General features: G+C 35.1%; 2 protein-coding genes across 5 annotated transcripts in view; one reads left to right on the top strand and one right to left on the bottom strand.

Annotated features, from left to right (window-relative positions):
- LOC149074070 (uracil-DNA glycosylase-like) overlaps positions 1–24,265 on the top strand; it is a 77,510-nt gene that overhangs the window by 21,451 nt on the left and 31,794 nt on the right. For 2 of the 4 annotated variants that reach the window (XM_089246830.1, XM_089246831.1), the window contains exon 1: positions 21,886–21,969. Coding sequence is in view for 1 of the 4 variants with exons in the window: in XM_089246829.1 (XP_089102955.1) it covers positions 21,880–21,969 (90 nt within the window). In the remaining 3 variants the exon portion in view is untranslated. Of the gene's footprint in view, positions 1–21,877; positions 21,970–24,265 lie in introns of those variants that run through there. The other 2 variants (XM_089246829.1, XM_089246832.1) reach the window with 2 other exon arrangements.
- Positions 20,039–20,590, bottom strand: LOC149074071 (uncharacterized). Its single transcript, XM_089247305.1, has one exon. The coding sequence runs from the start codon at positions 20,588–20,590 to the stop codon at positions 20,039–20,041; it is 552 nt and encodes a 183-aa protein (XP_089103431.1).

The following is a 24,265-nucleotide window of genomic DNA, read 5'->3' as shown; positions in this document are numbered from 1 at the left end:
ACACAGGGTGATTATAAAAAAACTATCCCGACATATGGGCCCCTAACTATCACACCATTCACAGAAACTGAATGAAATTTTGGCATAAGGTATTTTGATGTATGCGCTCAAGAATGATATGGAAAACAACAGTGTCACTCTAACAGTTACGGTTACAGTGAGAAAATTTCGAAAATATCAAATGGCAACACCAAGTTTTTTGTATTGGAATGTGATCTCCATTGAGAAAAACCCTAAATAGCGTTCGAACGGCAACTGTAGGATGAAAATCACCGGCGGTAGATAGGCTAAAAGTGAGGACAACCAATAAGGACAGAGAAGAAGCATAAAATAAAGCATTTTATTGTGTTTCACAAATTTTCCACATGACCTTGTGGAGGACTAATCAGGCTGGGATCTCAGCCGAAGAAACGGTGTGATGAATGAAATGAACATTAATGCTCTGGTGCACGGCAAAGTCCGTTTTACTTTTTCCTTGCCTAGCTCTGGGGATTTTCGTGCTACAGGTGCCATTCCAACGCTATTTAGTGTTTTTCAGTATGGAGATCACATTCCAATACAAAAAAACTTGGTGTTGCCATTTGATATTTTCGAAATTTTCTCACTGTAACCGTAACTGTTAGAGTGACACTTGTTTTCCATATCATTCTTGAGCGCATACCTCAAAATACCTTATGCCAAAATTTCATTCAGTTTCTGTGAATGGTATGATAGTTAGGGGCCCATATGTCGGGATAGTTTTTTTATAATCACCCCGTACATAAAATCAGCTATATACAGAGCAAAGCTGCATTAAGAGTAAATAGTATAAAGAGTGATTATAATTAAAGTTTTGATTCCAAAACTATAGAATAATTACTGGTCAGAATGACTTGAAAATTTGCATGGATGCTCCTGAAGCAATAGAAAGTTCTTTGGCAAAAGAAAAAGTGCAAAATGTGCAAGTAGATAATGCTGTACTTGGCCAGCAGTATAATCTATTTTGTGCAACCACATCATTTCGGCACTTCAACAGCATCAATGTGTGTATAGAACAACTTCTATCAAGATGCACATTGCAATACCAGCAAAGCAGCTGCTGAAGAGCTATTTTGACAACAGGACAACATGACACCTGGCCGACCATCAGTTCACCTGACCTTAACCCTTGCAAATTCTGGCTGTGGGGGGGGGGGGGATAGGTACCTCAAAATGTTATGAACAATGGTTGGATTGCAAACTTTGGTGAATTGCAAAAGCTCCAGTGCGTTCCTTATATGTTAGAAGTTCCTCAGGAATGTTAACGTGGGGGTGCGTTTGGTTTAATAAAGGTGAACTGCAAGCACATACGTATCGTGACCATGGCATACTGTGATCTGTTGTTGAACAAGAGTTTTTGTGCTTTCACCTCATAGCCAGAACACTGTGGACAACATATTTAACATTTCTTGTATAAGTTGTAGTTATTTGTTCAATTACTTCGTTTTTTGTGATGTTTCCATAAATTATGAAATCGTGCAATGCTAATTAAGTTATCATTTTGCCATGACTGGCTACCATTTCCATTTGCAAGCAAATTTCCCACATGTTGAATGAGTACAGTGTCATTAATTTTGATTTTTAAATATTTCCCCCCCTTTGCCAAATAAAATTCTATTGCTTCAGGAATATTCATGTAAATTTTGAAGTCATTCTGATGATGGTTCTTTTTTTTTAAGTGTTTTGAAATCAGAACTTTAGCTATAATCATCCCGTATATCGTAAATCATCGCTAATTAATCTGCATCATTTATGCTTCATTAAATACATTATATTCATCTAATTTTTATCACAGTTTTTGCAATATAGCTTCCCAATTAAGTATACTGAAAGTAACTGGAGAAAACATAAATTATAAATCTTATAATTTATGATTAATAATATTAAAAGAATTTTCAAACACAAAGTAATCCTTTGAGTTAAGCCAACTTTTGCAATGTAATTATTTTTTGCTTTTGTTAAAATGTAAGAAATATTTATTGTGATTAGTTAAAATATGGCAATAGTGTTAATTATACATTAATAAACATTTATTTTAATTAATTATTAGAAGTTTCAATGATTTTTTTGGAATTTCATTGTTTTTAATGTTAATGCTATTTAAAACAAAAAAAACCGGTTTAAAACCAAAAAAACCTGGTTTAAACTAAAAAAATCTTTTTTTTTTTTTTTTTGGTTTTTCAAAAACCGTTTTTTTTACCAACCCTGCATTGAACAGAACATTGAATAACAGATCTTCCGATCAATTCTTGAATCTGTATTATCAGCGATCTATTCTTTTCTCGTAGTGAGTAGCCTAGGTACTGCACACAATGAAAAGTAAAAGACTTTAAAGTCTTTTTTTTTTCGTTCTTTCCTCGCATTATTTTATTCTTTCACTGTTTTTCTACTGTGTCAATTATTAATGAGAAGATTGTATAAATCATTTAACTATAAATGAACAAAATCATAACTTACTTTCATTTTCAAATAAATCTTTGTTTCTTGTACAGCTTGAAAGACGATTCTCTTCATTCTGCTAACTTGACCTTCTAAAACCTTTTCACAATTTTTGCATTTTGCTCTTATTCCTTTTGTTTTCTTGATTCAATTTTTATTTCATCAAACAAGTGCCAGATTATATCTTTTTTCTTTCAATACTCGCCATATTCCTTTTATGGAATTTCAATATAGATATTCTAGTATATATGTGTACTAAGATAAGAATGGCTTTAGGTAAAAGAATAAAAAATTTTGGATGTAAAAACTAAAAACATGTAAAATGACAAAAAAATCATCTACATCCTCCTGGTTAGTGGAAGCCAATTAAAGAAAGTACATGCTGCTTCTCATGAAAAGGAAATGAATGTGTCTACTTGGGGATGAACCACCCCACATTGGTCTTGCCAGACACTTGTTGTGTTATATAGGCGTTGCTAACCGCAGCACCGTACTCTGATTGGTTCCATATCTCTTTATTTGCATACGCATGCCTGACCAGTTTTTTTTGCTCTTCAGTTTATATATATATATATGTGTGTGTGTGTGTGAGAGACAACCCATATTCATGGGCTTGCTTGATCTTACTAAGATAAAGCATCAAAATGTAAGGGCTAGCATATGTGGTTAATATTAGCCACTTTGGCCACTTGTTTGTGACTGAAAATCTTTATTTGAAAAAAATTATATTTATACCATTTTATAAAGGTTTTTTCAAAAAAAAAACCCTGGGTGGTTTAAATCAAACAACCCTGATGTCATATATTACTAAATTACAGCAACCCAATATATTAAATACATATATACTAAAATACAGCAAGCCACGTCTTTATTACGGAAAATTGCTGTAACTTTTTTTTTTACAAACGAGCTTTACTAGATATTTCCATGATGTTACAAGCTTGTATATAATTTCATTGTTTTCAATTGACTACTCTATTGTGAGTGTAAAAATGTTGATGATAGAGATTTTCATGTAATAATATTGATTTATATCTTTCAATTAAAATAATGATCTGTTTGTATGAATCCAAAAAAATAGAAAGAAATTAGGGAAAATGATAATTTCTCATTTTTCTCCAGGAAATCAAGGGGGAAACCGATTTCCTGGGTATCATAAACATTTAAACACTTGGTGATGCCATTCTGGCTAACCTACAATAGACCTATTCATGCCGTTGACTTATTGTTGCGATGGGAGGATCTCCAATCACAGAAAATCTGGCCTCCCTGATGGTGAGAATGGGGGAAAGCATCATCTTTCCTGAACAGGCCCTGCCCATTTTCAAAGGATTTATCTGAATATGCGCAACTGTCGAAGGGTTAATAAAGACTTTCTCTGCCAACCTCGTTGGATGGGAAGCAAAAATTTTGACAAACAGAGAAGATTTAAGATAATGTGCTTGAACTACCCCTTAGAGGAACAGTTTCTTCCTTGAAATTTGTAAGTGCATCTACTGACCCTCCTACATCTAAATTTTGAATATAACCATTCTCCTGGATGGAAGTATTTTGGTTTTCATCAATTTGTGGTTTGAAGATTGATTGATGGAATTCTCTCTCATTATTTTCAACATCTCTAGAATCAACCTCAGGAATACTTTCACCATCATCGATAAACTTGTTGTTGACGTCACCAGCATTAACTTTGCAAGTTACGTTACTATTTAAATCTTCAACTAAGTAGGCAACAGGAGTAATTTTTCTTTGAATCCTAACTTGGGCCTTCCTACCTCGGTTTAAGTTTTGCCATCACATTACCTTGGCACTGGAACAGAAATGTGTGCGTGTTAATTATACAAATACTCGAATACAATACAAATACAACGCCACAACAGGCAAATTGCCCAACGAGGTGGCTGACTTAAGAACATCATGGATCCCCGAGCCCCTACCTACTATTGCTGCACCACACATTTCCCCCCCCCCCCGCGGAACCCCCCAACGAATCGGTACATGCGGGAATGTGCGTGTACGTGTAGTGCAACCTGACGTAAAGTTTGTTTCTGTGTAATGCTTGTTATGTGTAGTGCTGTCATCTGCCCCCAGTTTTACTAACTATGAGTGAAGTGTTATGGTTGAATGATTTACCGTTGTAGGACTGTTGCTCTCTGTGGCGAGACTTTTTAACGGGGAGATCGGCTCGCATTTGCGCCTTGAAGTTGGGAACCACAGAAAACCAACTTCAGCCGACCACCACTGTGGGGTTCGAACCCGGATCCTCGCATCACGAGTCCGGCACTATAACCACTCGACCACCACAGCGGCATGTTAATTATATTATTTTTTATCGTAGTAAAACTTTTGCCTCCATTGTGGTTTTTTTAACATTTTTCCTGACCTGTTGAAGTAAACTTTCTGGTAGATTAACCATTTAATTTTGTATCACTCGTATAGAGATGTAAAATTCTCGAGAATAATCTGTAGGAGAATATTCTCTGGAAGGGCTACTATTACAAATAACTTGAGAATATTCTTATAAATTCTTGATGAGAATATTCTCCTGTTATTTATAATATTAGTTATACACTCAAACCTGTTTTTGTGCGGTGGATAGGGGCCGCATAAAAAAAAAACTCATAAAAAAAAAACTCATAAAAAAAGTCGCACAAAACTTGACGAGTAGCTGTGAAAAATATTTTTCGCAACACATTTAAAAAGTATTTTTTTTATGTGGTGGATAGGGACCGCATAAAAAAAGTCTCACGTAGAAAATAACTCAAAACCTTACGAAATAACTAGAAATTGCTTTTTAAACGAAATCAAGACACGAGGCTTGGCAGCTATTTGGAATCTCACCAAATCTTTTGGAATCTGATTTAGAAAATACACATGCAAACATTTTTAAATATTTTATTTACATAGGTACTTATTTCACACATACAAAACTTTTCAAAATATTTAACCATTATCCTTTGTAGTCTGACAATACGTGAATTGTCTTGTGGTAAACTGGTTCAAAATCACTTTCATCACTTGAAGATACTACCTTGCACTTGTTTAGAGTTGACTTTTTTTCAGTTACCATGTAGTCTGTGATCATTTTTTGGGACAACTGTTGTTTCACTAGATGCTTGTATATGTCTCGGTAGCCAGATATACAAGATTGAAGCTCTTTTTGGAATTTTGAAGTTCTTTTAGAATTGGCATCGATTGCAATAAAATGACCTTCTAATTTACTGCAAAGTTGGAGTCCTGCATAGATTTTATCTGCTGTCATATAATCGGGTTCTTCTTGCCCATCAGTAACATCTGTTACGTAATTTATAATGTCATCATCCCTTACAGTTTCATCCTGAACATCGCATTTTTAAATTCATCAAGATCATTGGTTTATATGACAAATTATAGTTTTTACAATTTATGTCATTGTTTTACATTTCATGTTTCTTTTTATATGTTTTAGTTTTTTGACATGATAAAAGGACATTTTTCTTATTTTTATGTCATGGTTTGGCCAAATTGGTCCTTGCGCCAATAAATTGAAAATCCAATCCAATCCAATTCATCCTGAATCATTTCGACAAGATCATTTTCACTGAAAGTATTAAAACCTTCTCCGCCGATGCCATGTGCTAGCGTAACGATTTCTGTTGTTAACATTGATGTGTTTTCGGTTGTACTTCTATTAATGACACATTCCGGCCAGTCTGCTTTCCAGCATGCATTTAGTGTGTGTTGTTTAATTTCAGTAATTGCTGCAGCAGCGTGATTTATGCAGTCCAATATCGAAAACTTTTTCCGAATTTCAGTCGAGGTTATTGCATTGTTTTCAAGTTTTTCCAAAATGTTTCTAAAAGTTAACTTCACGTAGTGTTTTTTAAAAGCTGTGATTATGCCCTGATCTAATGGTTGTATAAGGCTTGTCGTATTGGGCTACTTTCACATTAGGGTGCTATACAAGGATGACCGGGTGCATTGTCAACAATTAGCAACACATTAAAAGGAAGCCCCATATCAGTCATATATTGTTTGACTTCTGGAACGAAGCAATTGTTGAACCATGTTATAAAAACAGCTGTTGTGATCCATGCTTTTTTATTAGCCATGAAATGGACTGGAAGCTCAGCTACATTTTTGCCCTTTAGCGCACGTGGGTGCAATGATCTATTTATAATAAGGGGTTTTAACATTCTCCCTATAGATGCATTACTATAAAGTAAGAATGTTACTCTATCTTTTGAAGCTTTAAAACCACTTGCAGTTTTCTCGGACTTGGCGATGAACGTTCGGCTAGGCATCTTCCTTGGGGCCGATCAAACCTACTAATTTTTTTTTATTGATAACTTCGTCAATTATGTTCTAATTTGATTGAAATTTTCTTATACCGCACAAAAAAAATCGCATAAAAAAAAATCTCACAAAAAGACAGCACAAAAACAGGTTTGAGTGTATATAATATCCTTCAGAATATTCTCTCTGGAAGGACTACTTTTATAAATTGCTGGAGAATATCCTTATAGAAAATAATAAGAATTATTCTCAAGTTATTAATAATAGTCCTTCCAGAGAATGTTCTTCAGTTATAGAAGTCTTTCCAGGGAGCATTCTCAAGAATATTTGTAATAACATGTATTATAATAAATATCATCTCTATAAATAATTTGAGAATAATTCTTATTATTTTCAATAAAAATATTCTCTATTAATTTATAATAGAGAATAGTCCTTCTAGAAAAATATTCTCAAGGATATTCTCTGTCCCTGTCTCTCTTTCCATTAAGAAGACAGGAATATTGAAGTTTGCAGCCCACATTATTAAAGTACAAAAGTGAGAAAATTAAACCAACGGGGCTGAATTGCACTACTTTTAAAGAAATATTAATGATACAGAATTTATATATATAAGTGTGTGTACATAGAAGAAAACAACAGTTCTGTATCTTTTTAGAATGAAGATGATTATATAAGAATAACATCCTTTATCAATAAACTTCGATTTAATTTTTTTATAGAGATGTAAAATTCTCGAGAATAATCTTTTAATCTTCATCGAGGAGAATATTCGAGAATATTTTCTGGAAGGACTACTATTATAAATAACTTGAGAATATTCTTATTATTCTTGATGAGAATATTCTCCTATTATTTATAATATAAATATGTATAACATCCTTGAAAATATTCTCTGTAAGGACTACTTTTATAAATTACTGGGGAATATTCTTATCGAAAATAAAAAAAATTATTATAAGTTGGGATTCTTTGGGGAATTTGCCAAACTTGCCTCTATCTCTTATTTTGAAACATGTTTATATAATTGTTATTGTATAGTTTTATAATAGAATTTGTGTGTGTGTGTTATATTATCTTACCTTTTATAACCGTGCACGGTTGATTAAATTAATCGGTGATATTTTCATTTTTCATAGACTGGAAAAATGTGCGATCCTGATCACGTCACCATTTTGAATTATTGTTGTTGCCAATTTTGTTTAGTAAAAGTTCCTATAAAAATCTGTTATCATTTTATTATGCAAATTGGATATTATATTTTCGTATTGGTCGTGCTCTGATGCATATTTTTTTGAGATGATCGGTCCCAGGAGTTGGACCATACCACACTTCCTTTTTCAGGTACAAATACCCGAAGTCACGAGTATTCAGTCCTCTTTCAATTCCGTATTCGTTACTATTTTACTTCAGGTAAGGTGATCGTCTCTTGGTGAATCATCTATTTGTCCTGCTAGCAGTATGATATGATAATTTCAATGGTGTTCGACACCTCGCTGGCTTGTTGCGGATCTCATCATGTCTCCTCATATTCTCTAGTCATCCGTTATCACTACTGCCGTCCTGGTACTTGTCGCCGGTCTCGGTCATCTGTCGTATTGTTTGGCGTCGGTCGTCATTTCCAATCCCGGCTGTCTGATCGTCACCTCGGCTCTAGCTATCGGGCCTGCAGTTCTCGCTGCCACTTCTTGCCACATGGAGCCTCGTCTCGGGTTGTGACTTTCGCTCGCTCCTATCAAGGTCAATGACGTTACGGCTTGTGCAATTCAAGAAGGGTAGTTAAACTTCAGTTGCTGGATTATACTGTGATATTTCAATGGACTTGCATGGGGATTGGTATGAATTTGAGAAATACTTTTATGTTAATTTGTTAATCGTAACCTAAATAATTGTTAAAAATATTAATAAATTTATTTCTGTTAAAATCTAAAAACTCTCTTGAATCATTTGTCTCTCTCTCATTGTGTGTCAATTGTGCCAAGTTCACCAGATGAGAATCCTTGGTCGTTATGCAAGGTTGTCACACATGCACACACATTAATAATATCTATAAATAACTTGAGAATAATTCTTATTATTTTTGCAATAAGAATATTCTCTAGTAATTTATAATAGTAGTCCTTTGAGAGAATATTCTCTGTCCCCATTTCTTCTCCCATCAAGAAGATGGAATATTGAAGTTTGTAGCCCACAGTATTAAATTAAAAGCAAAAGACTTAAACCATCATGGCTGAATTGCACAACTTGTAAAGAAATGTGATACAGAATTTAAGTGCATGTACATTGAAGAAAACAGCAGTTCTGTATCTTCTTAGAATAAAATTGATTATACTGGGTGATTCAGTAAAGAAGGGAAAAAATTTTAAGAGGTGATAGTACACACCAATACAAACAATTATCATCACCGAATGCTTAGTCTAACATGAAACGCAAACGTGCTACAGTGTTTCGAAAAAATCGCTCCGCAAACGTTAAAACAGCATTCCTGTTTAAACTTATCTTGAGTACACCATGCATGCAAATGTAACCTGGGGATTAAGAAAAAACCATATGCAAATCTGCATCACAGTGAATAAAAGGCGCAGACGCCAATAAAAGGCCAGCCCTGTGAAGTTATTCCAGCGTGCAACTGTTCTAACAGTTATAGCAACATATGGGAAAATAGCGCACTTTAGTAATGCTGAAAAAGCACGCATGCATTTCAATATGAAAATGCTTATCGTATTTCCCCAGGTTACATTTGCATGCATGGTGTTCTTTTTCTCCCAATAAATTTCAACAGGAATGCTGTTTTAACCTTTGCAGAGCTGCTGCTTCGAAATATGCTAGCGTGTTTGCATTTCATGTTATACTATGCATTCTTTGATGACTAGAACCCGGAAGTTTAGGCACTAAAAAGTAGTCGAAATAATCTGGCAAAAAGGCACTAAAAATGCATAAAATAGGCACTAAACAAAGGCATTTATAATTTTTGGAAGGAAGAAAAAAACAACTGAAAAAAAAGGTATTAAGGGTCCAAAAACTAGCTGACAAATCTGTCTATTGTTTTAATTCTAGTTTATAATAACTGCATTATAATGCAAGTTAAATTAATTTCAAGCCCAAAATAAAATGTCAGTAGACCCTCATTAGGTCAATTCCAGGACCACAATTACAAGACGTGGAGCCCGTAGAGAAAATGACCTGTGGGGCTCCTTCAAGTTGCGAATAATTCTCGTTTATTTGTTGTATTATTTGTAATAATCATTATCATGTCTGTAGTTGAAACATAGCTACCTTGTTCTAATTTAGACAAAAAAATTAGTTTTTTTTAAATATTGCCAGATATGCGGGGCCTTGTGTGGCAGCATCTGTTGCACACCTCTGAGGGCGACTGGTAAATTTAATCGAATAACTAAATATGTAAGATAAATAGCCGGGGTTGTTTGCAATGCATTTATGGTGTAAAAAACAAAATCAGCAGAACAACATGACCCTCAAAACCTTGTCTGCTCCTATTCTGCCTTGTGTGAACCATGACATCAATTGATGATCCCTTGGGGCAGTCATCGGTCAGCTATACATATACAATGCAGTCCAATGCCTGAGCGAGACATGTTCATGTGAAGCATGTGGGAAACAAAAATTTCTAATTTTTCTCTGCTTTTCTAACATGGACTGCATTAATCTAAAATATACAAATACAAATACAACGCCACAACAGGCAAAATGCCCAACGAGGTGGCTGATAAAAAGATGCCCATAAAAATATGGTTGTCATATGTTTCAAAAATACAGCAACCCAATTAAAAATGCAATTAACACAAATTACAAACAATATATACACATGATAAAATATTATACAATGCCCATAAAGAATACTTATGGTTGTCTTATTCTAAGAATGGATAGCTTCTCGATTTACCCCAACATGTTTATCGTATTTCTTTTTAAACGTGTCAATTGTGTTACAATTTACTACCTCCGGGGGTAAGCTATTCCATTTATTAACAACCCTATTGGAGAAAAATTCCCTGCGACACCATAACCTTGCATTGTCCCTCACCAATCGATACTGGTGTCCCCTTGTAAAACAAAATCATTCGCGTCTAACACCATCCGATCAAAGCAAAATTAATGCACAGCAACACCAAGTTCTCTATCTCTCGGATCACATATTTCGTATTTAACCGATTGAGTGGTAGAAGTTTTCAACTCTCACTTCTGGAATGGCGAAGCTTTTTATCTCCAAGTAGTGCTATCCCTAACAGAGGAGGACAGATGCCGGACAACAGAGGAGGCGTGGTTGGAGGGGTCCGTCAGAGTGACAGGTTGTCTACGCCCATTAAGTGATTCTCTATTCTTTACTAATTCACACTCAATGTCAGTACCTTTTCTTTTTTGTTATATTGGCTATTTTTTTTTCTCCCTGTCCTGCTCACAGAACACATTTAGAAAAGTTAATTTTTCTTATTTCAGTGAAACCTCGCTAATACGACACTCAATACAACAATAAATCCCTCTATAACGATATTTTTTGAAGTATTGTTTGGAAATGTCTACACTCTAATGTCAAACTGCTGCTTCTCAATATAGCGATAAACCTTCTACAGCGATATTTTTCCTTGTTCCGCAAAGTATTGTTATATTGAGGTTTCACTGTATATATACTGTACTTTTCTCTCATTTATTTTATTGATGAAAAGAATAATTTATTGGCTCCACAAAGCAACATTGTAACGGGGTATTAGGATTACATAACAATGTTTTTTGGGGTTTCTTTTCCTGTTCAAGTATCCAGCGTCTAAATTGTCTGAAATTTAATTTCTTTCTTATTGTGGACTATCTATAATACCCAGTGCTGCCCGGGATTTCTGGGAGGATTGAAAAAGTGGCAAACCATTACAAAAGCATATGCTTGTCTGAAACGACAACGCATTGTTTGAGAACCACAGTAACCAAAGTAAACAGTCCGAAAGTGATTGTTGAAGCCCAGTAATCATTGTTGCCCGACAGTTTTTCTTGCCCATTTCAGGCATTTGCCCAGCTCTGACAAACTTTTGAAGTAGTTCAAGTCGGTCCCATTTGGTATATACCAGGGTTGGGTTTTTGACGTCTAAAACTGGTTTTTGACATGACAAGTGTCAAAAACAGGTTTAAACTGTCAAAAACTGTCGAAAATCGTCAAAAACCTAAATGAATGCTTTTTGATAATGTTTTGAACACAATAGGTATATAGCATAATGAAAAACTCACTTTTTTGTATATTACAATGTTTTATTTTTAAACACTAATTTATTACAATAATTAAAACAAAATATTAATTATAATTTGAAGTTTTGAGTTATTCAACATAAGAGTCTAGAACATATAAAATATAATTTTATGGTTTATTTATCTAAGCTTATCTTGTGTTCAATTTGCCAAGTGGAATAGTGCTGCTTATTCAAAATATGTTATGTATGATAGGGGCATCACAGAGTTAGGTTTTAGACTTCAGAAGCTATAAATCAGTATTAAAACAGTAAAAAACTTGTTATCAAATAGTTTTTTTTAACCTGATAGATATTCTAAATAAAAAAACACTTACTTTTATGTAGATTAAAGTGTTTTATATTTGGAATTATAATTACTGAGAATCTATTTTGATATTTTAAATTTTCTGATCTGCCCGAAATTTTATTCCATGTAAAAATTCTCACACACAATCTGTTAATACACTTATTTATTTTTTAATACATTAATTAAACTCATTTATTTTCATCTAAAAATTTCTTAGAGCTCAGTGTGTTCACAGTTTCACATTCATAGAGTTTTAAAGAGTATTTTCAACCAAAGACAGAACTTGATACCTAAAGCATTTGTTTTGTACATTTAAAATTAAATACAACTTCAATTGGAAAACTATTGCATTATAAATGCTAATAAATATACCATTACAGGAGTTTCTTAAGCTTCATGTACAAGCTACCATTGCCAAATTAAATGACATTTTAGTTCTACAATTTAGTATTTTGATAGTTAGATATATTTCAAGATGGAGAATGCACAATAAGAGTATAACTAACACTAAGAGTATAATGCACAATAAGAGTATCTCAGTGATTATCTAGATAATTTAATAATAACAGAAATCAACATTACATATATGATCTAATAAACTTCTTTAAACACTTATCTGTTGTAAAAAGAGTACAGCAAATGGTTTATATCAATTAACACATATATAAGCAGTTGAAGAACTTTTGGAAGGTCAAGAATCATCTTGAATCAGAGAATGTCAAATCATTCCACAGTTTTCCCTTCAGCATTTATGCTATGCTTTATTCAAATTGTATATTTTACGAGTATAAGAAAAAAAAACCTCCATTTATAATTTTGTCCAAAATAATTCTGTACAGAGTAGAAAATTATTTTAGAATCATATTAAATATTTATTTTTTCTATAACATAGTCACTTTAAACATTACATGCAATTAACGTGTGCATTTCCAATGGGAATTTTTATATTGAAAAGCAATATTTGAGGTTTTTGACAGTTTTCGACGGGGGGTTTTTGACGTGACAGTTTAAACCGTAAAAAAACTGCCATGTGTCAAAAACCTGCCAACCCTGGTATATACCCAAAAAATTTGCCGACGATAGATAAAAATTTCTAGATTTGTATAGAGAATATACACACACAAACAGAAATAAATTTCATATATATAGATTTAACTGTTTCAGCATTTTTCTACAGGATTTTGATGACTTTATATGAAGTTTTTTTTTCAGAACGATATTCAGTCTACGTAGTTTTACGGCGTTATACAACTTGAAAACTGGAACAATCAAATAAATAATAAACTTCATGCCATCAAGCCTACACTTGGCCTTTGGCGTTCGAGCTGCAGAACTAACCGAAAGGAGGAAGTTATGCATAGGACACAGTCGCCTAACACAATCATATTTGTTATTACGAGAGAGTCAATCAGAGTGCCCTCATTGTCAAAGTGCATTGACCATTGCTCATGCTTTTACTTGTTCACATCATCGTCATCATTTTACGACCGCTTTTGGTCAAAGTCATCTTTCACTTCATGACATTTTAAATGACAATAGCGATGCATCTTGCATTTTTAAATTCATCAAGGCCATTGGTTTATATGACAAATTATAGTTTTTACAATTTATGTCATTGTTTTACGTTTCATGTTCCTTTCTATATGTTTTAATTTTTTGACATGAGAAAAGGACATTTTTCTTATTTTTATGTCATGTTTTGGCGCAGTTTGGCAAAATTGGTCCTTGCGCCAATAAATTGAAAATCCAATCCAATACAACTTGAAAATCGCAATTCCTTCTAAATTTTGCTCTATCGCAGACGTCAATATAAATTTCATATATACACTGCTCAAAACAAGTAGGGGAGCAAGCAAAAAAGTGAAGAAAACCGTGCGAGACAGCCACGTATTGGCATACAATGGATAGTACACGCGTATCAATGCGCAATACAGAAAAAGGACGTAAAAAAATTTGGAATTAAGCTTTAATTCTTTGAAAATATGGAAAAAACATGAAAAGATGATTTAGGGCAACAATTTGGTTACATGTAAACGATAAAAAAAAGTACTGTTTAGACATGATGCATGAGTTTTAATAGGGTGTGTGGTCTCCTCGAACAGCTAAGACTGCTGCACACCTGTTTGCCATGGATGCGATGAGGTTATCGATCAGACTTTGGGGAATACTGTTCCACTCCTGCAAGTCTCGGACAGTAACAGGCCGCCTTGGTCGCGCAGCAATGCGTCGTCTGAGCATGTCCCAAACATGCTCGATTGGATTCAGGTCAGGAGAGCACGCTGGCCATTCCATACGCTGTATTGTTTCAGCTTCAAGCATGTTCTTCACCAGACGAGCTCTATGCGGTCGGGCATTATCATCCTGGAAAACAAAGGAATCTCCAATGGCTCCAGCGTGAGGGATGACATGAGGTCGCAGTATCTCGTGTGAATGATATGCAGGTCCGTATGTCCGCCTATGCTGATTCCACCCCATACCATCCAACCAGCTCGTCTGTATTGTGACCTTTCACGAACGAATGCGGGGTTATTTCGAGTGCCCCTGTCCCTCCATACCAGAACACGTCGGGTGTCACACTCCAGACTGAATCGGGACTCGTCGGTAAACAGCACTTGGCTCCAATCATGTTGCTCCCAATCTCGATGTTTAGCAGCCCATCTTCTTCGGGCCGCGCGGTGGCGTGGGGTCAACGGAATGCAGACCATTGGCTTACGTGCATAGAGCCCTCCCCCATGAAGCCGATTACGTACTGTTTGGCTGGACACCCTTCATCCTGTTGCCAAGAGCAACCGTCTTTGCAGCTGCGTAGCATTCTCTGTTCTGTTTCGACGGGCTGTTAACCGTATATACCAGTCATCAGTTGCTGTAGTGGCGCGTGGCTGACCTTGCCCTGGTCGACGTCTAACATTTCCTGTTTCTTGGAATCGATTCCACAGCCTTGCAACAACACTTCTGGCGACTCCAACAGCGTCCGCGACACTACGTTGTGTTTGCCCGGATTCCAGTCTGCCTATAACACGCTATGCCATGGATTCCGGTAAATCACGTTGTTGAGACATCCTCAAGTCACCTTATCTCAAAAAAAAAAAATACTGCGCAATCGAATTTCACAGTTACGGCAGTAAAACAGACGTTTCTGCAACATCCCGATTTCTGCCCTTATCTCCTTTTTCTGGTTTTTGACGTCATGAACTTTGATTTGCATATGAAGTTTTCTTCTTCCGTTTCCTGCTAGGCTTTAAATTATGGATAATTCATTTTATGTTACTTATCGGTATACATCTTTGCGTAATTTTGTTAAAACCATGTGCTCCCCTAATTGTTTTGAGCAGTGTATATATATAGTTAGATCTATATATTTTCTATTATATATTATCTATCGCGTTGTGTGCGACTTATATTTCTAGTCTTTTACGATATGCAGGGTAGTATGAAAGGCACTGGTTCGCTCTGTCGACACCGCCCATACTATCCTTGTAGGCAGCGACCGCAGCAGGATTCCTTACCACAGTTCCCTTCTTATTTCGCACATCCACCAGTTGTGGACTGTGCTTGATATATCCAGCCTTCTTGGGAAAGCCTAATCCAAAATATGAAACTTTGAGAATATATTCTTTTTTATATATTCTCTGGTATTTATCAACATAATATTGGTGGGCTGTAACTATATATGGTTCCATAATTCATGTTCAAATTTGTATGAGGGAAATAGTTCTGATAAATGTTTTGCTACTCTTAAACACAAACTTTTCTTACTCCTGTAAATGAAAAATATCACTTCTGAAATTTCGATGTAATTTTTGACACACCAACACCTATCTGTACAATTTCTTTTCTTTCAAATTTCACAAAAAAAAAACTTATTTCTTGCTTAATTAAAAAGAAATAAGATGTTGGAAAAAAATAAATTTTGCTGTCGAAAAAAAATTAAACATGTAGCACAATGTTTCAAAAAGACAATATTATATACGTTTTAAAATAAAGCAAATCTTGGTTTTGAGATAGACCGTACGAGCTACTATTAATTTTTTTACTTAGTTTCTGTGGTGGGTACATTTGACATGAACTGTTATTGCTTTCAAATGGGGATAAAGTATTTCTGATACTTTGCAACTAATTTCTCAATTGAGTGTAATTTTGTAATTTTTTTTCAAAAGAAAGAAAAGAATAAGAAACTTTTAGTTGGTGTTTCACCACCTGATTTGGGAAGTTTCCAAAAATCACATACGTATGTTAGCTGAGAAGCTTTTCTTTTCATGATTTTATACTTATTTAGAATTAATATTATTTTATATTTCAACCCAGAAATTTTGATCAATATATATGTCTCGGCATAAGCACATGCAGGATTTTCTCAGGGCGGGGGGGTTACATTTTTCCTTTAAAATAACACTATAATCTTGGCTAAAGGGGGGGGGGCCCTTTGTGTACATCAATGTGTTTCGGCCAGTTTCCGGCCGGCCCAGTTGACCCTGCAAATATCCAAATTTCAGGATTTTTTCGGCTCCTATACATCGATCCCTGTGTATGGGATATCGGTATTCCTGGATATAAATATTTAAAGATATTGATATTCCCATTCCGCTAATCGTTAAAGTTGTTGTAGCTAATCATAACTAAATAGTTATAATTATCACAAAACAATACACCAACGTGGAGATGACCCTGAATCATAGGAATCAATATATAGGGGCTGGGTAAACTGGCAAATTTCGGACTTCTGTAGTAATATATATAATATATTTAAAAAATAAATATCGTTGTAGAGGGATAATCGTTATATCAAGACGTAGCAGTTCAGCATTAGAGTATTGACATTTCCAAACAAGACTTGAAAAAAAAACATAATTGTAAGTGGATTTATTGTATAATCGAGTATCGTTGTAGCGAGGTTTCACAATATATAAAAAAAATGTCATGTGATTAAAATATGTAAAAAAAATATAACCATTGTGTGAAACTAACAAATAGTGGAAATATTATTCAAGTCACAAGTTAAATATATATACATGTAACTTGGAATAAATTCCTAAAAAATGAGAAATTCTGAAAAAAAAAATTTAATTTTATCTTCCAGCAAATAAACTTTTTTTTTATTTTTGGCGGATTGCATACGTTAATTTATGTGTTTATATACAGTGAAATCTCGCTACAATGATATTCGATACAACGATAAATACCTCTACAACGATTTTTTTTTCAAGTCTTATTTAGCAATGTTGTGAATCTCTATACAAATTCTGTTTCTGTGAATCTTGTTGTTTTTTCACTCTTGCTTGAACACTGGGGTGTACAAGAGACAATTGTGTTCTGAGTTGTCTAGACAAAAACAATTCAGCGGGCGATACACCAGTTGCACAATAAGGTGTAGAACGATGTGTCATCAGGAATTGAGAAATTTTCTTACTCAGTGATCTATGATCATTTGGATCATTTTGCATTTTTGACAATGCATGCTTGAAAGTCTGCACTGACCTTTCTGCGAGTCTATTAGATTGAGGATGATATGTTGGTATCAGAGTATGAATAACTGCATTAGATTTTAAAAAGGATCTGAATTCCTCTGAAACCAATTGAAGACCATTGTCAGAAACCAACTCTGACGGTAAACCGCATGGAGAAAATAACTGTTGCAAAGCATCAATGGTACTAACAGAAGTAATAGAAGGCATTTGTATCACCTCCAACCATTTAGAGTGGCTATCAACAACCAAAAGAGAATTCTTTTGGTCTTTTTGAGCAAAGTCAATATGCACTCTATCCCATGGAAATTTGGACCATACCCACAGTTGAAGTGGGGTTCCTGGCAAAGCTTTGCTTACTTTCTGACATGCAACAATGTTGAACAAGATTTTTGATTTGTTTGTCCAATTGTGGCCACCAAATGACTTCTGGCAATAGCTTTCATCTTGAAAATTCCAGAATGTGTATCATGCAGTAAATCTGATAAACGTGATGATCAGTTACCAATACAAAAGGTTTACCAAACAAATACTGCTGAAATTTTTTTATAGCAAAAATGATTGCTCCTGCCTCTTTTTCAATTTGAGAATAATTTTGTTCAGTTTTAGTTAATGTTCTAGAGGCATATGCTATGGGACGTTCCTTATTGTCTATGACATGTGATGAAACAGCTCACAAGATACTCGTAATGGCAATGTTTCATCACAATGGACAAGTACTGCATCTGATGATAGAATGTTTTTACATTTCTGAAAAGTTTCTTCACATTGAGACGACCATTTCCATGGTGTGTCCTTATGAAGCAATTCATATAGAGGACCCAATAGCATAGCAGAATTTTTAATGAACTTTGAATAATAGTTCAAGAGACCTAAGATTGACTTGAGTTCAGTGACATTAGTGGGAGCTTTCATTTGCTTAATGCACCTAATCTTTTCATCAGTAGGGTGAATACCTTGACTGTCAATTATATGGCCAAGAAATTCTACACTTTCTTGCAAAAAACTACATTTTGACAAATTAAGTTTGACATTATAATCAGAAAATCGTTGAAATACCTTTTCTAATGTTTTCAAATGTGCATCAATTGTATCACCAGAAATCAAAATATCACCTTGAAAACATATCACTGATTGCAAACCCTGAAGGATCTTTTCAATTGATGATTGAAAAATTGCAGACGCACTATTTATGCCATACAACAATCGCGATGGACGTACTGAACCTAAGTGAGTGTTTAGAGTAAGACATTCTTGAGAGCGCTGATCAAGTTCGATTTGTTGATAAGCATGACTCAAATCCAACTTTGAAAAATATTTTCCACCGTTGAGAGTCGAAAACAAATCCTGCTGTGTAGGCAGTAGATACTGATTTTGATCAAGATACTTATTCACTGTGACCTTAAAATCACCACAGAGTCGAACATCACCATTCTTTCTCGGCACGATCACAAGAGGTGTTGCCCAACTGGAATGCTCCACAAATTTCCAAACTCCACGTTGTACGATTTGTGAATTTCTTCGGCAACTTTCACCTTCAATGAATAAGGCACAGGGCGTGATTTACAAAAAACTGGTTGAACATCCTCCTTCATTTTCAATGTTGCCTTGATATGTCCAATTGGTTCACAACTTTCCTTGAAAAGCTTGTAATATTTATCAGTCAGTCTCTTGGCAGGATCACCGGATTCATTCACTTTGTATATAGAAAATATTTTAGGCCAATTCAACTTGAAACATTTTATCCAGTCCCTTCCAAACAATGCTGGTCGATCGCCTTTAAAAATTACAGCACGGGACTTGGAAGTCTGGTTCTCATAAGTGACATCTACAATCACCTCCCCGGAAACATCGATAGGATTTTGATTGTAATCTTTAAGAAATACATTCGTAAACTTGCGAACAACATGAGGTAAATGTTTCTTCAGCCAACACTCGAAGATAATAGCTACATCTGCCGCAGTATCTAACTCCATTTCCAATTGTTTACCACAGATCTGTACGTTAACCAAGAAACGAGATTCTTTATTCAATTTATTAATTGAATTCACTGAAAATAAATTATACTCTTCAGTGTCCAATTTATCTGCAGTAGATACCATTTTAGCAGAGAAATTTTTCTGCTTTGACTTGCATACTGGAGAAATATGTCCAATTTTATTGCAGGCATGGCACCTAGCATTTTTGTATTTACACTTTACGCACCACATCGATAGCATTTCTGAGAACTTGTCTTATTACCATGAACACCTTTACTCCATCTTGGCTTATTTTGATGAAAAGTCGATTTTCTCATTTTGTTTACATTATGAGAGTCCAGCCACTGTAACCTTGATATTACTAGAGCCTTCATCAGCGAGTTCCATTGCTACAGCTATGTCAATGGCATCTGCAAGTTTCAAATTTTTTCTTGCCAGTAGACGTTTTTGAGTTGCCTTGCAGCGAATACCACAAACGAATCTATCCCGCAAAACTTCGTTCAAAAAATCGCCAAAAACGCACGTTGATGCAAGCCGTTTTATTTCCACCAAATACTTGGCGATGCTTTCACCCTCCTTGTGATTTCGTCGGTGAAACTTGGATCTTTCAGCGATGGTAATCGGTGCAGGACGGAAATGTTCTTGAAGCAATTTGATGAGCTCTCCATACTCACAGTCCTTGGGTAGACGCGGTATTAGCAAGTTACGAAGCAATTTATATGTTTTGGCACCGAGCACGGAGATCAGCACCGGCACGCGTTTTTCATCTTCCACTTCATTAGCTAGCAAATACTGCTTGAGCCGTTTGATGGACAAGTCAAAATCTTCATTGGCATCATCGTAAATCTGCAACCAACCAACTAAGCCTACTTTGGACATTGTAGCTATAGCGCAATCAGTTTCTTTTTCAGCACGTACAAGGTTCGATTTATTTACCTTTACAGGAACACTTCATCGCCATTATTATAAATAATGTTTCCAGAACTGGTTTAACATTAATATAACTGATTATTTATTACTTTAAATGTGGAGATACATAATCTAGGCACTGGCGTGAAAATACACGAATAGCTTACTAGCTGGAGACACAAAAATGTTGTGTTTACAAAAGTGCCATTGCCACTATATGATAGCAAAATAACACCTTTAGGTTTTAGCCTTTTAAATGGCTAAGTATATTTATTACAGTTACAGTCTTCATAAAAGTTTTCTTTGGTAGAGGTATATCTATTGTTTCATAGTGGATGATAAATTATCATCTAATTAAATCAATTTGTCAATTAATGGTTGTATGATTAGTGAAATGTTTAAGAATCGCAGGGGATGACTTGGGGACTTTATTTTCTATTAGTTTCTCCAGGGAAAGGAATTATCATTGATGACTTGGATAGTCTAAATCCTGGGAAGGTTTCAACCAGTAGTACTAATCATAGTAGAACCAAAAATAAATAAACTACATAAGGGACAGAAAAGTAAAGACAGCTTTTTCACGCCAGTAGGTTCTGAAATCAATGCTCCTACACCACAAAAGATGAAAGATAAACATATTGTTCTAACTCCTACAACAAGAACAGTTTGATGAAGAACAAAGTAGACCCGACATCAAAGTTGAGAATTTTATTTTAGTCAAACATAAAGGGAAGAAAATACCCAGGTCAGATTACTGAAATTTTTGATGATGAATATCATGTAACTGTCATGGGGAAAAAATGGTAAATATTTTGGTAGTCAGATCAGAAAGGTGAGATTTGGTATTCATCTCATTCTGTATTGAGAAAGATGAACTCTCCAAACACAGGCATGTTACTAGACATATTTACATTGTAGACATAAAAGAATAATTTCCAGTAATCTAAATACAGTAGAATCCAGACTATCCAGTCTAATGTGGCAGAATGGCAGGCAAGATAACAAAAGCCGGATAGGCTAGAGTTCTATAAATGCTCACTTCCTACCCCCATTGTACCATAAAAAACACCATTTTAATACCAAAAACCAGTAGTTGCATAAAATTGGTAGCACATGATGGTATCGATAGCTTCTCATAATGTAACAGTGATCCCTATACTGTAATATTTTTCCCTAGTTGAGACATATTTATTTCCCTGTCTATTATAATTTTTTGAATAGTATTCTTATTTGTTTTTGTTTTTTTTTAATTCACAGAGATGTCACAAAAAAGTATTTTGGCATTTTCGAAGCAGCCAGCATCACAGAATCCAAAAAGAAAATTGGTTGAAGATTCTTCTGAAATCCAGGTAGGCTAAATGATCTGATCTGAATAACAGTGTAATTGATGCATAAGTTTACTTGAAACAAGGAGTCAGAAACTGTCATTAAGATTTTGAATTTAAAAGAAAAACTCAATGTATTAGTTAATTAAGTGAGCTTTTTTGAAATGATTTTTCTCATATTAGGTATCATGCTGCATATTAGATTTTTTTTTTTTTTTTTTTTTATCATTTGGGTATTATTATGTTTATAAAATATAGACCAGGTGTTTGCTTTAAAAATTAGAAAACAGTCAGGTACCAGCTAAATTACTTCTGTTCGTCCAAAAGTCTGTTCTAATGAGAGTTTGCAATAGCAGGAAAAATTACCATTATAACAGACTTCTGTAGCAGCTACAAAACTTCAAGGCCAATAGCCTACTTGATCTATCAACAATAGTAGACTTCTGTGCAATTTTAGATGTCTGAAAATTGAGTATTATACAATAAAACTTCTCTAAAAAAAGTTCTGTAAAAAAGCTGCTGTCTGCAGAGGTGACACTGCCAAATCAAAGTTTCACGAATGTAGACCAACCGGGAAAAAAAACATTTCAGGAGGTGTGTCAAAATAAAACAGTTTTCAATGTCACAAAAAAATTTTGTGCTCAATTTATTTACAATGCCCAAAAAAACCTTTGTGCTTAAACCTTAAATATAGACTCTTGCTAGTCTGCTTTACCGCACACCGACTCCGGCCATATATCACCATTCTGCAATTTCCAACCACTGAAATTGGGTGGAAATAAAGGCTCCATCCATCGGCGGTCGCCCCAAGTTCGGTAGGTAAATAACTTACTTCTGATGTTCATTGCCTGGATTTAAACCCATGGACCTTGATGGTAACCTTCATAGTGGAAGACAAGCATCTTACCACTGTGCCACTTAGGCACTCTTGCTAATCTGGCACATATCAGACCAGAGTATGCCAGATTACCAAATTCACCGGATTACTAGAACTTAATTTGAAAAGCCCATTTGAATAATATAAACTTTTGCACTCAGACATGCAGTGAAGTGTTTCCCTCTTCTATGATTGAAGAAAACTCCCTTAAAAACACTGGATCACTGAACGGGCCAGATTATCGAATCACCAGATTATCGTTTGTACATAGCTTTGCATATGTGCGAAGGGTCCTTTAAATGTTCATTATTGCAGCCATTTTGAAGATCGAAATTTCTAATCACCTTATCACATAAAGTTAGTCATATTCCTTTTATTTTATATTTTTAATTGGCTGGTAGATATCCCAATCAAGGAAAACAACTCTTTGTTTGTTGTAAAGCATGTGTGGCTGCGATTTCTCTAATTTGTTAAAATGATTTGTATTTCTTTTTTTCACCTTGAAGTTTGCAACCCAAATTTTTTTTTAAATCATAGTTTGATTCACAAAGAAGGTAGTTATGTATTTAGAAAATAATATTACTTCAGTACATTTATTTTATATGTGATTTTCGAGACTCTATACATTTTTTAAAGGCACTGTATAAGCAGTAAAATTCTAAACATATTTTTTTAATGATTTCTCTGGCTTTCTATACTTGTCAGTAACTAAACTGAAGAGCCAAAAAAACTGGTACAGGCATGCGTATACAAATAAAGAGATATGGAACCAATCAGAGTATGGCGCTGCGGTCGGAAACGCCTATATAACACAACAAGTGTGTGGCATAATTGTTAGATCGGTTACTGCTGCTGCAATGGCAGGTTATCGAGATTTAAGTGAGTTTGAACGTGGTGTTATAGTTGGCGCACGAGAGATGGGACATAGCATCTCCGAGGTAGCGATGAAATTTGGATTTTCACGTACGACCATTTCATGAGCGTATCGTGAATATCGGGAATCCGGTAAAAAATTAAATCTATGACATCGCTGCGGCCAGAAAAAGATCATGCAAGAAAGGGACCAATGACGACTGACGAGAATCATTAAACGTGACAGACGTGCAACCCTTCCGCAAATTGCTGCAGATTTCAATGCTGGGCCATCAACAAGTGTCAGCGTGCGAACCATTGAACGAAACAGCATCGATATGGGCTTTCGGAGCCAAAGGCCCACTCATGTACCCTTGATGACTGCACGACACAAAGCTTTACACCTTTCCTGGGCCCGACAACACCGACATTGGACTGTTGAGGACTGGAAACATGTTGCCTGGTCTAACGAGTCTCGGTTCCAATTGCTTCAAGCTGATGGACGTGTACGGGTATGGAGACAACCTAATGAATCCATGGACCCTACATGTCAACAGGGGGACTGTTCAAGCTGGTGGAGGCTCTGTGATG

This window comes from Pholcus phalangioides, unplaced genomic scaffold (genome assembly GCF_987345545.1).
Source record: "Pholcus phalangioides strain wild (caught in Gottingen) unplaced genomic scaffold, Ppha-v1.0 ptg000017l_1, whole genome shotgun sequence".
Taxonomy (NCBI): Eukaryota; Metazoa; Arthropoda; class Arachnida; order Araneae; family Pholcidae; genus Pholcus; species Pholcus phalangioides.
This window is presented reverse-complemented; position numbering and strand designations above follow the sequence as displayed.

Coding starts and splice junctions, on each gene's coding strand:
- LOC149074071 (XM_089247305.1), bottom strand. CDS start 20,590: ATGTCCAAAGTAGGCTTAGTTGGTTGGTTGCAGATTTACGATGATGCC.